General features: G+C 40.5%; 1 protein-coding gene across 1 annotated transcript in view; it reads right to left on the bottom strand.

Moving 5' to 3' along the window:
• The window catches only part of VPS50 (VPS50 subunit of EARP/GARPII complex), a 994,344-nt gene that overhangs the window by 440,808 nt on the left and 534,717 nt on the right, over positions 1-18,819 (bottom strand). Inside the window, exon 14 of the mRNA XM_053714049.1 lies at positions 6,428-6,519. Coding sequence (XP_053570024.1) covers positions 6,428-6,519 — 92 coding nt within the window. The remainder of the gene's footprint in view (positions 1-6,427; positions 6,520-18,819) is intronic.

Here is an 18,819-nt window from a genome sequence, read left to right as displayed (position 1 = left end):
AATTAATTTTCTAACCATGACTCTGAAGCAACTGCAGCACCATCTGATTGTTAGACACAGCCAGATGAAAAGAGGAAGCCAAACCAGAAGGTTGTCAATGTATGTAGCTACAGATATTCTATGAGTTCGAACTATAGACAACAGAGCTTTGTAAACACTGAACTGATGACTTGTATAGAAAAGTAAATCTTAGGACATTGACATGATAGCTGTTAATAGGGATGTTAAGTTTATTGTAGGCATAAACTGACCCCCCTACACTAGGAAGTAAAGTGGAAATTGTCTCAATTTTCAAAGTAGGAACTTTCAGGACTCTAATATTTTGAAATCCAAATCAGGCGAAAATTCACCCTTCTTTCTTTTGAGATTTGAATAAAACCCCTGGTTTAATTCTGAAGTAGGACCTGGAGTAATCACTCCCATTAATTCCAGATCTCTTATAGTAGTATTCTTATAGAAAGATTCTTCCTCATGTATGAGAAGCTGTGTGTGGTGGAGTGGAGTAGTGAAATACTATACCATTGGAGTGCCTTCTTTTTTTATTTTTATTCTTTTATAAAAGTGCTATAAACTGCTAATATAGGGTGTACGGTTTATATATATCCCCAGACTATGTGAAGTGTGTGTACATGTTCATACTAATAGTCAAAGGGGTATGAAGGGGCAAAGTACTTACCTGCCACCACTTTCATCCACTGTGCTTACCTCAGATGCAGCAACTTGCTTCCATTAGTTAAGTCCATCCTTGGCAGTGCAAGCACAATGCTAAAGATCTAAGTAAATGAATCTACAACTGAGGGGATTGGTGGGCAAGTCCACATTTCATGTGGGAGGCCTGTGACATTTCTCACTGAGAAAAGATCCCTCACTGCCTGGTTGATAACTCATCTGCTCCTTTGATCGATAGGATGCAAGGAGGAAATGAGCCTCAGATTGGTTAGAGGACACCTCTCATGGATAAGTAGATCTGCACTTCAACTTTCACTTCACTCCTCATCAAGGAGGCAAAAGAAAATGTCTGAGAACCATGAAAAGTTGAAGGGACTCAAAGCTCTGGTGTGTTTTGGGTATATTTTGTCTCCTCCTATGGGTTAGGAGGGGAAATCCCACATGTTATGACTCATGGACACTCACCACCTAATGAAAGGAAACTCTCCAATATAACTGTTTGTAGACTAGTCAGGAAAGCAAACGCTAACCCCCATATCACTGCAAAGGACTTGCAAGAAGATTTAGCTGCTACTGGAGTGGTGGTGCCCCCATTCACAAACATGATTTGCATGGAAGGGTAAGCAGAAGGAAACCTCACTTGAGTACTGATCATTAGCTTCAATGTGTGAAGTATAAAACATAACACATACTGTGGATATGCCAAAGGCATTTTTGGACCAAGACTGTTTTGATAGAATAAAACCTGAACTATCTGGCAATCACTAAAGCTATGTTTGGAGAAAAAAAATAGAAAAAGCACTTAAATAAATTAACAAATTGCCAACTGTAAAGCATGGGGTGGATTAATTATGCTTTGAGGTTTGGTGGCTGCCAGTGGCACAAAAAATATTGTAAAGGTAAAGGAAAACATAAATTCTGCTAAATATCAACAAATCCTGGAAGCCAATGATTCACAGTAAGAGAAGAAACTAAAGATGAAAAGAGGTTTAATATTTCACCAAGGCAATAATCTAATACACATCTCAAAATCAATCATGAAGTACTCCACTAAAAGAAAGATTAAGGTTTTGGAATGGCAGTCTCAGTCCCTAAACTAGAATACTATTGGAAAATCTCTGGGTTGACCTTAAATTTGCAATGCATACAAGACAACCTAAGAATATTCAGGTAGATTATGAGTTGTGCGTTCGTCTTTTAACGCTGAAAAAATGGTAATTTCAGCGTTAAAACAGCACCGCAGCCATTACGAGTCTTGTCGGTATAGCTGTACCGCAAGCCTTTTAGCCTGTAACGCAACGTCAATCCCACACTAAAAAAAAAACACGTTTTTTCATGGGACTTCCATAGCGCAGCCATTACGAGTTTTGCATTGAGGCTAAAAAGTTTGCGTTACACTCTATAACGACAAGATCCGTACCGCCATCTGAAAGCAGTAGTTATGAGTTTTACGCAAAAATACTAACATAAAACTCATAACTAAAGTGTTACAAAGTACACTAACACCCATAAACTATCTATCAACCCCTAAACCGAGGCCCTCCCACATTGCAAATACTATTTTTAAGTTATTAACCCCTAATCTGCCGCTCCCAACATCGCCGCCACTAATAAAATTTATTACCCCTATTCCGCTGCTCCCCGACATCATCGCCACTATAATAAAGTTATTAACCCCTAAACCGCTGCCCTCCCGCATCACAAACACTATTTAAGTATTATTAACCCCGAATCTGCCGTACACCCACATCGCCCCCACTATACTAAAGTTATTAACTCCTACACCGCCGCCACTATAATAAACCTATTAACCCCTAAACCTCAAGCCCCCCACAACAAAATATACCAAATTAAACTATTAACCCCTAAACCAAAATCCCCCCACATCAAAATAAACTAATTTAAACTAGTAACCCCTAAACCTAACGCCCCCCTAATTTTAGATTAAAATTACAATTTCCCTATCTTAAATTAAATCTTACCTGTCAAATTAAAAAAACTAAGTTTAAACAAACAATTAAACTAATATAACTATTAAACTAAAATTAAACTAACTACCAATTAAACAAAACTAAAATACACATTAAAAAAATCCTAACACTACTATAAAAAATTTAAACTATGTAATTACAAAAAATAAAAAATACTAAATTACAAAAAATAAACAAATTATCAAAAATAAAAAAGAATTACACGTAATCTAATAGCCCTATAAAAATAAAAAAGCCCACCCAAAATAAAAAAAAAACCTGTAGCCTACAATAAACTACCAATAGCCCTTAAAAGGGCCTTTTGTGGGGCATTGCCCTACGTTAAACAGCTCTTTTACCTGTAAAAAAAATACAAAGACCCCCCCAACAGTAAAACCAACCACCCAACCAACCCCCCAAAATAAAAAAACCTAACTCTGAACAAAAACCTAAGCTACCCATTGCCTTGAAAAGGGCATTTGAATGGGCATTGCCCTTAAAAGGGCATTTAGCTCTTTTGCATTGCCCTGAAAAGGGCATTTAGCTCTTTTAAGAAAAGTCCAAACCCTAAACTAAAAAAACCTCCAAAACACCCAAAAAAAGTTTAAAAAATCCTTACACTAACCTCCGAGGATCCACTTACAGTTGCTGGAGTCCCGCTTGAAGGATCTTCATCCCGGCGGCATCTTCTATCTTCATCCCTGCGGCGCAGAGCAAGTCCATCCTGAAGACATCCGGCGCGGAGCATTCTCTTCATACGTCGCCGCCATATACTGAATCTTCAATGCAAGGTACGCAATTCAAAATGGCGTCCCTTTCATTCCTATTGGATGAGAGCTACTGAAATTCTATTGGCTGTTCAAATCATTTTGAATCGCGTACCTTGTATTGAAGATTCAGTATACAGGGGTGACCGTATGAAGAGGATGCTCCGCGCCGGATGTCTTCAGGATAGACGCTCTCCGCGCCGCCAGTATGAAGATAGAAGATGACGCCTGGATGAAGATAGAGCTGCCTGGATCAAGATGGAGCCGCCGGGATGAAAATCCTTCAAGAGGGACTTCAGCAACTTTGAGTACCTAAAGAGGGGTTAGTGTTAGGTTTTTTTTAAGGTTTTTTGGGTGTTTTTTTTTTTTTTTTAGTTTAGGCTGTTCAGGGCAATGCAAAAGAGCTAAATGCCCTGTTCAGGGCAATGGGTAGCTTAGCTTTTTTTAATAAAGTTTTTTTTTAATTTTGTGGGTTTGGAGGGTGGGGGTTTGTAATGTTAGTGGGTCTTTGTATTTTTTTCAGGTAAAAGAGCTGTTTAACTTAGGGCAATGCCCTACAAAAGGCCATTTTAAGGGCTATTGGTAGTTTATTCTAGATTAGGTTTTTTAATTCAGGGTGTTTTTTTAAAAAAAATTTGTATTAGAAATGGAATAATTGTTATTATTTTGTGTATTTTTTTTGTTTTGTTTTGGGGTGGGTTTTTCTTTTTAGAATAGCCATTTTGTATTTTTAATGGGCAGCAAAAGAGCTGAATGCCCTTTTCAGGGCAAATGGTAGATTAGGTTTTACTTTATTTTTATTTTGTGGGTTTGGGGGGTGGGGATTTGCATACTGTTAGGGGGTGTTTGTTTTTATTTTGTAGAAAAAGAGCTGATATCTTTAGGGCAATGCCCTACAAACGGCCCTTTTAAGGGCCCTTGGTAGTTTATTAGAGATTAGGGTTTTTTATTTTGGGGTGTTTTTTTTTTTGTAAAAAGGTATAAGAATAGGAATAATTTTTATTGTTTTGGATAATTTCGTTTGTTATTTTTTGTAATGGTAGGTTTTTTATTTTTTTGTAATTTTAGTGATTTTTATTTTTGTAATGTTAGGTTTTATTTCACAGGTAAGTCCACCCGCCGGATCACCCCCCTCCTCACCGGTCCGATGCGATCCCACTCACAGCTGCTCCTCACTGCCCTGGGAGAGAGATCAGGTGCGCGTCTCCCTCCATCCATGTGCGGCAACTGTGACTGAGTGAGCAGACCGGAAGGCGGGCGGAAGTTAGAAAATGTCACATAACCTTGGCAAAAGCCGGGTCACGTGACCGCCGGGCACAAAAAAAAAATTATTTTAGCGTAAAAAATAAATAAATATATGCAGTTGCCAACATATAAGTGCCAGTGTGCCGCCCCCTAAAAAAATCTGTCGACCTAGGCACCGGCCTTGTTGGCCTAGGCATAAATACGCCCCTGGGTACAGGGGAAGAAGAAATAATAACTTTAGTATAGTGGCGGCGATATCGGGAGCGGCAGATTAGGGGTTAATAACATTATGTAGGTGTCAGCGATGCCGGGGGCAGCAGATTAGGGGTGTTTAGACGTGGAGTTTATGTTAAGGTGTTAGGTTTAAATATAACTTTTGTTTCCCCCATAGACATTAATGGGGCTGCGTTACGGAGCTTTTCATACCACGATCACAGGAGTTAGGTTTTTTTCTGACACTCTCTCCCCAATGATGCATATGGGGGAAAGCGTGCATGAGCACGTGAAAACAGCGCTTGTATTTTATGCAGTATGGAGCTCAACGCAAACATATCGCAAGCACAAGCCGGCTGTTTCAAAACTTGTAATGGCTGAGGGTGAAATAACGCAACTTTTGTTGCATTCGTTAAAAACCCTCTAGCGCGCATAACTTGTAATCTACCTGATTGTGAACTAAGTATTATGTAGGACAGATTAGATAAATATTCTTAAAGTACAGAAAGTACAGTTTGTCTGCTGGCTACACAAAAGCAGTGCCTTGAAGGGTGTCCAAGCTTTAGCAGAGGCCACATTACTATTTTTTTTCTTAAAGGGACACTAAACCCAATATTTTTCTTTCATGATTCAGATAGAGCATGCAATTTTAAGCAACTTTCTAATTTACTCCTATTATCATTTTTTATTCGTTCTCTTGCTATCTTTATTTAAAAAGCAGGAATGTGATGCATAGGAGACGGCCCATTTTTGGTTGAATACCTGAGTTATGCTTGCTGATTGGTGGGAAAATGTAAGCCTCAAATAAGCAAGCGCTATCCATGGTGCTGAACCTAAAATGGGCTGGCTGCTAAGATTTACATTCCTGCTTTTAAAATAAAGATAGCAAGAGAACGAAAACAAATAGATAATAGGAGTAAATTAAAAAGTTGCTTAAAATTTCATTCTCTATCTGAATCATGAAAGAAAAATTTGGTTTCAGTGTCCCTTTAAGTACGTTAAACCCAGCAAATAATAATAAAAATAGTAATTACATAAAAATTTGCAGAATTATGTTGTTTGTTCACTGAAGTTATTGTGCTAACTTATTTTCACTTTGAAAATCACCAAAATATGTTATCTGGTCAGTGGAGTCCAAGATTTTGTATACAACTTTTGGGCAGTTACAGCATTCTTAAAGGGACATTGCAGTGACATTACCATGTATTTAATCCACTGAAACTGTTAAACACATAGTCAAGGCTGCACTTCTGGAATATCTACCATTCTACTTTAGATAAGAATACAGCCATTGATTAAAGAATGAGCATGTATGCATGATTTATATATCATCACCAGTGGTATACTCATCAGGGGCTCAACTTTGAAGAGGTTAAACACACAAAAAAATACTCTGATGAGATAAAGAATTTTTCTTTTATACTAGAATGTCACTTAAAATATATTGCATAAGATGGTGTAAATAAACAGTTATATATGAATATGTTACTTAGTATCATTGAAGTTTCTGGTTCAAAAAATCAAATGCGTTCGATTTTAGAAAATAATACATGATAAACCAACCTGCCATATCCTTGTTAATCCGTGTTCCAATTTCTTTTTAATATAATTTCGATCAAAGTTGGTCTCTTCATCCCCAGTAGTATTATTACTATCTGAAAAAGAAAAATGAAGAATTGCAGACTCAAATATGCTGGGTAAAAGTTATTTCATAAAAATCATGTCTTCTACAAGCAAAACTAAATTGTAAACAAGACAATTGGTAAGAAGCTTTTCATATATATAGTAAGCAAAATTATAAAATGTGTTTATACAGTGCTTTATAAAACATGCCTTGAAAGTAATGGACTAGAAAAAAAGAGTGTATGATAAATATCCGCTGTAAGGCTAATCATAGTATTTTATTTAATAATATCAAATGTGTGCACAAGCCATCTGTTGCCTTCCAGGCATTATAAAAGCTTGTTTCTACCACATGCAACGCCCAAAAATTACCATCAGATAATAGAGATAAATTGATTTTATCTAGACATACACCAAGTCATTTTTATTTAACTATTTTCATTTTATTTTTACTTTAAAGAGAGACAAGCAGACTGGGTAAAAACAAATGATAACATACAGTATATTGATACATAATATCCTGAAGATTTAAGATATGTCTTCTGTTATGGTAATTCTTATGTGTATGAATAGTGTATGAATAGTGTTCAGATACCATCTACAGGATTTAGTGAGTCATATAAAATGATTTCAGAGCCTGAGATTGAGTGAAACATTAAAGCAGAGTGAAATACTCTAACAGAAATATTAAAAGGAGACAAATGAAAAGAATAAAAAAACAAAATCAATGTACTCTTTAGTAAAATAAAAGTGATATTTTTTAAACACCATGAAGCCTAATGCAATAAATACTTATTTTAGCTATTTTTTTTGTTTTCTGGAGGGAGCTACCTGTGTCCTCCAATTAGCCATCATAACAAGATTTTAAGAATTGCAGTCCCATGAGGAGTTAGACAAATATGAATACATTTGAAAGTCTGCATGTGAGTTGGCATTTTATAGACATTCACAGACAACCTGGGATCAGCAATAGCAGCTGCAATAATATATAGCCCATGAAATATGTCCACCAGCTACTCAAAATCATGCATATGGCAGCTTTAATATGTCTACATGGGGGACATCTGCAGTTCCTTTTTTTCCCACAAGAATATTTTGCTGCAGGAAACAATAAATAGAACTTCAATGAATCCAATAGGAATAGCTCTGGATAGTACAGTGAACTAGGAGTGTTGCAGGACGAAGGAGTTAAAGTCAGGAATGGTTAATGTCAAGCTCCAGAGCTTACATATCCTTCCAAGCTGAGCAGAAATTCACTGCCAAACTAATAATAGTTTGTTTGTCTTTTGATGGGTCCGGATGAGTTGGAGGAGTATTGTATTTAAAATGGATACATATAGGTTAAATGGACATGAAAACTAAAGAGGGATACAGGGGCGCACACTCCTTTAAGCGTAGTAAGTTAAAAAAACATGTGGATTTATTAAACAATAACAAATGAACACTCACACATTGCAACCTCAATACATGAGGTACATGAGGTATAGAAAAAGCACAAAAAATGCACAGTAAAGGAGCTCATGGGTCTGTTTGATCCCCAAGATATTTCCAAGGTAAGAGGTCTTAATATCCTCGCTAGGGAAAACTCATCCCTGATATTGTTCAAAGACCATCCTCTATACAAGGGGTGGGCAGACTTAAGGCAAGGGCTACCTTTAATTTTATTCCAAGTAGATGTGGTCACCAAACTAAAAAAAAAAACCCCACCAGTCTTGATAATAATAATTACAATAATCACTGCCCATGGATAAATGCCTACAGCATACGCTGTCGGCGTTTATCATTGCACCAGCAGTTCTTGTGAACTGCTGGTGTAATGCAGCCCCCTGCAGATTCACGGCAAGCAGGGGGTGTCAATCAACCCGATCGTATTTGATCGGGTTGATTTCTGTCCGCCGCCTCAGAGCAGGCGGACAAGTTATGGAGCAGCGGTCCTTAGACCACTGCTTCATAACTTCTTGATAACTTCTGTTTCCGGCGAACCTAAAAGCTCACCGGAAACAAGGGGCCTCAAGCGCCATACGGAGCTTGATAAATATGCCCCCCAAAAAATTCCAGCACACACTGCGTAATTGGGTGCAAAGATTTTATTTTTGTTACAAATTGGACCTGCAGGCTGAAAATTTATTTTTGACACAAATAGGATCTGCTAGCTGAAAATTGTATTTTTGACACAAATAATATAGCTTTAAAAATCAGCCGCACATTTTAATAACAAATACAGCCCCGCTCTGTCTTTACTTACTGCGAGAGCTCTCTCTTTACGTCACACTAGGACCATCAAGTAACCTTATCTGTGTACCGCGCATGCGTATGATAAGTGGTCTCACAATCAAGACGGCTTGAGACTCATTCTACAAAGTAACTTTATTGGCTGGACTCCATGTCAGGTTGATTAGGTGGCAGGTCCTGTAACCAAAGCTGGGGCAACAAGTTCAGCTACAGCTGCGTCGCGCATGCTGAAGTACAGTGCCCATACCGCTGTCAGACTTTTGAAATCTTGCAGGTGGTCACCTCAAAATTCACTCGAAGTCCACTGGTAGACCGCGATCTACCTCTTGCCCACCACCTGCTCTATACAGTCCTCCGCAAGTGAAAGTGTAGAAATAGATAAGAATTCGGAGAGGTTTCACATAAATGGCCAAAGAAATCCGTCACATAAGTAACTCACAGCCGATCAATGTGCTCTGGCCGGAAAGTGGATCAGCTGTGGTAGCAGTGACGCATAGACGGTGGGTGTGGCTTTACGCGTTTCGTAGGAGGCTTCCTACTTCATCAGAGGCATGCCCACTGGATATTGTGACCGTCTTTAAAAGCTGTTTGAGGAGCACCTCACGTGATGATACTCTTCCCATCACAGTCTTGAGACAAAATCAATCTCTATTACACCGAAGTTAAGGTAAATACCTCTGCAAGTCATTGTGATATGATCACACTTTATGATCACACTTTATCACATTTACTGTATTATCTATATGCTTATAGTGGTCATTACAAATATAAATATAAATACAAATATAAATACAAGTTATGAGGAAAAGTACAATAGTAATAATAATATTACATTAAGACTATATCTAAAAAAAAATGTCATGGATCTAATATAGTAAAATAATTGCGATACATAACACACTCTTTAACTCTAAGGGTAAGTCTATAGATATAGGAAAAGGGGGACTCTCCTAAATGAATATGATGCTCAATACAATCAAAAGAACAACAACAATAAAATTGGTCAATAGTCTCCATATTACATAAAAATATATGAAGTTATTCCATATATTAATATTCCTAAAAATACATAAAAAATCACAAGAATGGTAACAAAAAATTCTTAATTATTTTTTTATGGAAAATTTCCTTAAGAATTTCATAGGGGTTGATAGAAAAATAGTAAATGATCGAAACAGAAAGTGCAAACTAATGCGACAACATATGTATGCCTATTGTCAGGGTTTTTTCCCTGTTGTGTTTGCCATGGCAGCCATTTTACTCACCTCTCTTCCTGTCTTGGTGCATTGTGGGGGATGCTGCTCATTGCCTGCACTTCCTTTTATGGCCAGACAGTTGTGCATGATCCATGTGAGACAGGATGCGGTCTCAGAATAGTGATGTCATCACTTATTATTTAAAGGGCCTCTGTTCAGTATGCTTTGCCCTTGCGTTGTCTCAGACCTGTTTGTGAGAGCTCTTGTGTTTTACCTGGCTGCCTGACGTCCTTCCTGGTTCCTGATCCCTGGCTTGTTCCTGACTCTGCTGTTTTCCTTGTTCCTGATTCCGGCTCGTCTGACTATTCGCTTTGGCTCCTGACTCGGCTCGTCTGACTACCAGCTCTGGTTTTGACTCCTGGCTTGTTATTTGACTTGTGGACTTTTTATTATTTTTTGCTATTAATAAAGGTGTGATTATTTTTGCACTTCTCGTCTCAGTCTGATTCCAGGTACCCTGACATTACGCAAGGGCCATGAATCCTGATGGTACTAATAATCCACCTTTACCTGACATCATTTCCAGGATGGATAAACAGGATCACCACTTGGATCAATATGCACTAGCCCTGCAAACCCTGCTGACTCGCACTGCACATTTGGACCAAAGTGTCCCGCAAGTTATGGCTGCTCCTGTTTCCGCTGCTGCACCTATGCCTACCAGGAGCATGTCCGGTTCTGCACCTCTACCTCAGCGATATGGAGGCAATCCTATTCAGTGCAGAGGGTTTTTGAACCAGGTGGGCATTTATTTTGAGATGTTACCTCAGGCGTTTCCCTCTGACAGAGCTAAGGTGGGATTTCTCATCTCGTTACTCTCTGACACAGCTCTTGCCTGGGCTAATCCCTTGTGGGAGACTAATAAACCTGTGATTTCAAATTACCCTGAATTTGTGACCTTTTGAAGTCTTGTCCTACACGGCCGGGAAACGCTCACACCTAAGGTCCTGTCGGGGGCAGACCTTGGGTGGTTTATCCTCGTCCCCGGAACCACTTAAGGAGAAACCTTTGGTCACAGTTGTCCTTTCCTGGGTGGACTCCTCCATAGTCACCCAGGCTCTTGTTGACTCCGGTGCTGCGGGCTATTTCATTGACAGTGCTTTTGTATCAAAGCACTCCATTCCTGTTTTGCCTCGGTCCGTTCCGCTTGCTATTGAGGCCATTGATGGCAGGCCCCTTCAGCCCGCACTCGTTACTCACGAAACTGCTCCGTTGTCTATGGCTGTTGGGGCTCTCCATTTTGAAACCCTCCAGTTCCAGGTGATAAACTCTCCGCATTTTCCGGTTGTTCTGGGTTATCCCTGGCTCCAAAAGCACAATCCTAGTCTCGACTGGCGCAGGTCCGAAATTTTGTCATGGTCCCCGCAATGTATTTCCACTTGTCTTCGGAAACCAGTTAAAGTCTTGTGCACTTCTTCGGTATCTCAATTGCCAGAGGAGTACCGAGAGTTCCTAGACATGTTTGACAAGGTGTGTGCCGGTACGTTGCCTCCTCACCGGTCTTACGATTGTGTCATAGACCTGCAACCCGGAGCCATTCCTCCTCGGGGCCGGGTGTACCCTCTGTCTGTTGCAGAGAATTGTGCTATGGAGGAGTATGTTGCCGATGCTCTGTCGCGGGGGATCATCCGCAAATCCTGCTCTCCCGCAGGGGCTGGCTTCTTCTATGTGAAGAAAAAGGGTGGCGAGTAAAGACCATGTATCGATTATAGGGGTCTTAATCGTCTTACCATTAAAGGACCAGTCAACACATTAGATTTGCATAATCAACAAATGCAAGATAACAAGACAATGCAATAGCACTTTATCTGAACTTCAAATGAGTAGTAGATTTTTTTATAACAAATTTCAAAGTTATGTCTATTTCCACTCCCCATGTACCATGTGATAGTAATCAGCCAATCACAAATGCATATACGTATAGTCTGTGAATTCTTGCACATGCTCAGTAGGATCTGGTGACTCAAAACTTGTAAATATAAAAGACTGTGCACATTTTTTTTAATGGAAGTAAATTGGAAAGTTGTTTAAAATGACATGCTGTATCTGAATCATGAAACTTGAATTTAACCTGAGTGTCCCTTTAAGAATGCTTACCCTATTCCGCTTATTACGGAACTCTTTGACCGCCTCAAGGGAGCTACGGTCTTTACTAAACATGATTTGAGAGGAGTGTACAATCTCGTTAGGATTAAGGAGGGCCACGAATGGAAAACAGCATTTAACACCAGGAGCGGGCATTATGAGTATCTTGTAATGCCCTTTGGCCTATGTAATGCTCCTGCTGTTTTTCAGGAATTTATTAATGATGTCCTAAGAGATATGTTGCAACAGTGTGTTGTGGTGTACTTAGACGACATCCTCATACACTCACCCATACTTGAGGCTCATCGTTCTGATGTTACACGGGTACTTCAGAGACTACATGAGAACGGCCTGTTTTATAAACTCGAGAATTGTGAGTTCCATCAGACTCAAGTAACCTTCCTAGGTTATGTTATCTCCGTTGCAGGTTTCTCCATGGATCCTGACAAGTTATCTGCGGTTCTGCAGTGGCCTCGCCCAGTTGGTCTTCGGTCTATTCAACATTTTTTGGGGTTCGCCAATTACTATAGAAAGTTTATTAAAAACTTTTCTTCCTTGGTCAAACCTATCACAGACATGACCCGTAAAGAGAATGATCCACTCCATTGGTCACCTACTGCCATTAAGGCCTTTGATAGTCTTAAGACTGCCTTTGCTGCCGCTCCAGTTCTGGCTCATCCTAACCCTGTCCTGCCTTTCGTTCTTGAGGTCGATGCGTCTGAGACTGGAGTAGGTGCCCTCTTGTCTCAATGTCCTACGCCTGACGGTTCTTTGCATCCGTGTGGTTTCTTCTCTAGGAAATTGTCTCCAGCGGAGTGCAATTATGAAATTGGCGACAGGGAATTACTGGCTATAATTTTGGCACTTAAGGAATGGAGGCATCTTCTCCAGGGTACTAGCGTGCCAGTGCTCATTCTTACTGACCACAAGAATTTAACTTATCTATCTGAAGCAAAACGTTTTTCGCCCCGACAGGCCAGGTGGGCGCTATTTTTGTCTCGGTTTAATTATGTGGTCTCCTACCTGCCTGGTAGTAAGAATGTTAGGGCTGATGCCCTCTCTCGACAATTTACTACTCCTGTTATACCTCCTGACCATATTTTGGCTACCATACGTACTAATTTGACTTCTCTCTTGGGGGAGGAGATCCTGGCTGCACAAACCAATTCACCTCCTGGGAAACCTAGTGGTAAGTGTTTTGTTCCTGAGAATCTTCAAACTAAACTTTTGCACGCTTACCACTATCCTAAAGCCGCAGGTCACCCAGGCAAGAACCAAATGATTTGGTCTCTCACTCGACAATTCTGGTGGCCAGGTCTTCGTTCTGATGTTGCTGCGTATGTTGCTCAGTTTGTGCACAGAATAAGACTCATCGACATCTTCCTGTGGGTCTTCTTCAACCTATTGCTAATGGTGAGCGTCCTTGGACACATCTTTCCATGGACTTCATTGTTGAGCTCCCTGTTTCCAATGGCAATACTGTTATCCTTATGGTGGTTGACTGTTTTTCTAAAATGTCACATTGCATTCCCTTGATGAAGCTGCCTACCGCTCAGGACTTCAATTTTTGCCCGGGAGGTCTTCCGTTTACATGGGTTACCCAAGGAGATAGTGTCAGACCGGAGTAGCCAATTTGTCTCCAGATTTTGGCATTCCTTTTGTGCTCAAATGGGGATCCAGCTTTCCTTCTCCTCGGCATATCACCCTCAATCCAATGGGGCTGCGGAACGTTCTAATCAAGCTCTGGAACAGTTCCTCCGTTGCTATGTCTCAGATCACCACAATAATTGGTCTGAACTGTCACCTTGGGCAGAGTTTGCTCGTAATAGTGCTATTAATGCTTCCTCCAAGTTATCCCCGTTCATGGCGAATTATGGGTTTCAACCATCCTTGTTGCCCGATTCATTCATGTCTCAGGCTTTGGAGGAGCATCTCCGGCAACTCCGTTCCATGTGGGTGCAGATTAAGGATTGCCTTCATCGTTCTATGCAGCGCCAAAAGTTCCAGGCTGATCGTAGGCGTCTCCCCACACCTTCCTACCAGGTTGGTGAGAGAGTTTGGCTGTCCTCCCGCAACTTGAAGCTTCGTGTGCCTTCCAATAAATTGGCTCCCAGTTATGTTGGTCCTTTTCGAATACTCCGACGGGTTAATCCTGTGGCTTACACTCTTGATCTTCCTCCTGCTATGCGCATCTCCAATGTTTTTCATGTCTCCCTCTTGAAACCATTGGTTTGTAATCGGTTTACCACTGTGTTGCCTCGTCCCCGTCCTATCCTTGTTGACAACCATGAGGAGTATGAGGTCAGCAGCATTATTGACTCTCGTATGTCCAGGGGCCGTGTACAGTATTTGGTTCACTGGAGGGGCTACGGTCCGGAGGAGCGTTCTTGGGTTCCCTCCTCTGATGTTCATGCTCCTGCCCTCCTCCGTGCCTTCCATGCCCGTTTCCCCAATAAGCCTTTTGTCCTCCCGCGGGGGAGGGGTCGTTGAGGGGAGGGTACTGTCAGGGTTTTTTCCCTTTTGTGTTTGCCATGTGCTGCTGGCAGCAATTTTACTCACCTCTCTTCCTGTCTTGGTGCATTGTGGGGGATGCTGCTCATTGCCTGCACTTCCTTTTATGGCCAGACTGTTGTGCATCATCCATGTGAGACAGGATGCGGTCTCAGAATTGTGATGTCATCACTTATTATTTAAAGGGCCTCTGTTCAGTATGTTTTGCCCTTGCATTGTCTCAGACCTGTTTGTGAGAGCTCTTGTGTTTTACCTGGCTGCCTGACGTCCTTCCTGGTTCCTGATCCCTGGCTTGTTCCTGACTCTGCTGTTTTCCTTGTTCCTGATTCCGGCTCTTCTGACTATTCGCTTTGGCTCCTGACTCGGCTCGTCTGACTACCAGCTCTGGTTTTGACTCCTGGCTTGTTATTTGACTTGTTGACTTTTTATTATTTTTTGCTATTAATAAAGGTGTGATTATTTTTGCACTTCTCGTCTCAGTCTGATTCCTGGCACCCTGACACCTATACTGTTGACCCAACTACAAACTTTAAAGCCCTATATCAAATATTCCCCTGAAGGGTAATTACATAAATATATGTAAAAAGTGAGGATATTATAAAATGGAAGGCAGTAATTGTCACGATCCGTTCATCGCCGTGTCGCCACACTCCCGGATCTCCTCTGTGCTCTGACCACATCACGTTGCCTAGTAACGTGACGCGGTCTTCCAGACACGCCTCCTTACTATTTAACCCTGCTTGGACCAGGACACAGTATTTCTATAACTAAATAATTTTCTTTATTTTTAAATCTATTTCTAGTTATTGATGATGATTTGGATCATCATTAAGGGTATATGTCATTTATTTGATTGAACATAATCATACTAATAATAGGACAATCTATATATGTACTATACAGTTTTTACTGTACCCAATAATAGACAAAGAGCTGTCGCTATGCTTTTGTAGGTGACAACTTAGTAAACAATGGATTGTAGTTTTGTATTATAGTTACACCTATATACCCTATTTTTAACTACTATATACACAATCAAGTTTTTTATTTTTAATCAACATAATAAAAGTTATATTTTAATTTAACTCCTTCCTAGTGCCTTTCTGATGCATTAATTGTAATCACAAGCTCTCTATCTGAGTGTGCCACTAGATACCTCATTTTCTTTCTCTATATTTTTTTGATATATATTTTGGTATCAGGCACTGCCCTTCAGTGATACATAGGCTGACCCTGCAGGGATTTTAGAGAACTTTAACCTGTCCCCACACCGAATTCCCCTTTACCCATAGGGGAATTTCAACCCTAACGCCTCCTTCCTCGCCACGGCCTCCTCTTGTCTCTGGCTTTAAATGCTGGCGGGAGTTTTTCCTCGGGGCCCGTTTGTCAGTTTTCGTCCCTGATTGTGGCTCTGTGAGTACCTGCTATTTCTAAACCTGTCTACTGGATTTTGACCCCTTGCTTGCCTAACTACTCTATTGCCTGATTCCTAAACCTGTCTACTGGATATTGACCCCTTGCTTGCCTAACTACTCTATTGCCTGATTCCTTAACCTGTCTGCTGGATATTGACCCCTTGCTTGTTTGAGGATTCTGCTGCCTAATCCTACAAACCTGCTTAAAGGGACATTGGCCATTGCTTGTTTTGACCACTCTGCTTCCCAATCCTACAAACCTGCTTAAAGGGACATTGATCATTGCTTGTTTGACCACTCTGCTGCCTAATCCTACAAACCTGCTTAAAGGGACGTTGACCAATGCTTGTCTGACCACTCTGCTGTCTAATCCTACAAACCTACTTAAAGGGACATTATCTGCATTTTTCAGAGTATCAACTAAGTTCTCTGTTCATACTCCCAAGAGACTTTCCAGTGACCCTGTAACATCTGTGAGTACTCTGTATCCTACATAACCTTGTCTTTATTTCTTCCTGAGTGGGTCACGACCTGGATTCCTCTCAGTGTGCTAGCGTGTGTTTTTCCTATCACGCTAGCAGTTGGGTTAAATCCTTGACTGATTCTTTACGGCTGACAGTAATCATCCGAGCAACCAATAGGTATATTAATCTATTTGTATGCCGAAAAAAAAGTGTAGAATCAATTGTCTATCAGAAAGGCTGCTAAGTCTATTTCCCTATTCATCCCCATGGGTTCTAGACTACCTAGAGTTTGTATCCAGTACGTTTCTCTATGTCTCAAAGCTAGTGGTCTATTCGCCCCCTCTGATATCAATCTTTACTGACTCTATTGCTTTAACGTTCAGGCTACTTATATCTTGGTTATGTGTTTCAGTAAAATGGGCAGATACTCCATGTCTCAGTCTGATTCCTGGCACCCTGACACCTATACTGTTGACCCAACTACAAACTTTAAAGCCCTATATCAAATATTCCCCTGAAGGGTAATTACATAAATATATGTAAAAAGTGAGGATATTATAAAATGGAAGGCAGTAATTGTCACGATCCGTTCATCGCCGTGTCGCCACACTCCCGGATCTCCTCTGTGCTCTGACCACATCATGTTGCCTAGTAACGTGACGCGGTCTTCCAGACACGCCTCCTTACTATTTAACCCTGCTTGGACCAGGACACAGTATTTCTATAACTAAATAATTTTCTTTATTTTTAAATCTATTTCTAGTTATTGATGATGATTTGGATCATCATTAAGGGTATATGTAATTTATTTGATTGAACATAATCATACTAATAATAGGACAATCTATATATGTACTATACAGTTTTTACTGTACCCAATAATAGACAAAGAGCTGTCGCTATGCTTTTGTAGGTGACAACTTAGTAAACAATGGATTGTAGTTTTGTATTATAGTTACACCTATATACCCTATTTTTAACTACTATATACACAATCAAGTTTTTTATTTTTAATCAACATAATAAAAGTTATATTTTAATTTAACTCCTTCCTAGTGCCTTTCTGATGCATTAATTGTAATCAGAAGCTCTCTATCTAAGTGTGCCACTAGATACCTCTTTTTCTTTCTCTATATTTTTTTGATATATATTTTGGTATCAGGCACTGCCCTTCAGTGATACATAGGCTGACCCTGCAGGGATTTTAAAGAACTTTAACCTGTCCCCACACCGAATTCCCCTTTACCCATAGGGGAATTTCAACCCTAACGCCTCCTTCCTCGCCACGGCCTCCTCTTGTCTCTGGCTTTAAATGCTGGCGGGAGTTTTTCCTCGGGGCCCGTTTGTCAGTTTTCGTCCCCGATTGTGGCTCTGTGAGTACCTGCTATTTCTAAACCTGTCTACTGGATTTTGACCCCTTGCTTGCCTAACTACTCTATTGCCTGATTCCTAAACCTGTCTACTGGATATTGACCCCTTGCTTGCCTAACTACTCTATTGCCTGATTCCTTAACCTGTCTGCTGGATATTGACCCCTTGCTTGTTTGAGGATTCTGCTGCCTAATCCTACAAACCTGCTTAAAGGGACATTGGCCATTGCTTGTTTTGACCACTCTGCTCCCCAATCCTACAAACCTGCTTAAAGGGACATTGATCATTGCTTGTTTGACCACTCTGCTGCCTAATCCTACAAACCTGCTTAAAGGGACGTTGACCAATGCTTGTCTGACCACTCTGCTGTCTAATCCTACAAACCTACTTAAAGGGACATTATCTGCATTTTTCAGAGTATCAACTAAGTTCTCTGTTCATACTCCCAAGAGACTTTCCAGTGACCCTGCAACATCTGTGAGTACTCTGTATCCTACATAACCTTGTCTTTATTTCTTCCTGAGTGGGTCACGACCTGGATTCCTCTCAGTGTGCTAGCGTGTGTTTTTCCTATCACGCTAGCAGTTGGGTTAAATCCTTGACTGATTCTTTACGGCTGACAGTAATCATCCGAGCAACCAATAGGTATATTAATCTATTTGTATGCCGAAAAAAAAGTGTAGAATCAATTGTCTATCAGAAAGGCTGCTAAGTCTATTTCCCTATTCATCCCCATGGGTTCTAGACTACCTAGAGTTTGTATCCAGTACGTTTCTCTATGTCTCAAAGCTAGTGGTCTATTCGCCCCCTCTGATATCAATCTTTACTGACTCTATTGCTTTAACGTTCAGGCTACTTATATCTTGGTTATGTGTTTCAGTAAAAACAGAATTTATGTTTACCTGATAAATTTCTTTCTCCAACGGTGTGTCCGGTCCACGGCGTCATCCTTACTTGTGGGATATTCTCCTCCCCAACAGGAAATGGCAAAGAGCCCA

This window comes from Bombina bombina, chromosome 5, assembly GCF_027579735.1.
Source record: "Bombina bombina isolate aBomBom1 chromosome 5, aBomBom1.pri, whole genome shotgun sequence".
In the NCBI taxonomy this organism is placed as follows: Eukaryota; Metazoa; Chordata; class Amphibia; order Anura; family Bombinatoridae; genus Bombina; species Bombina bombina.
Note: the sequence above shows the minus strand (reverse complement) of the source record. Positions and strands in the feature narration are given on the sequence as shown.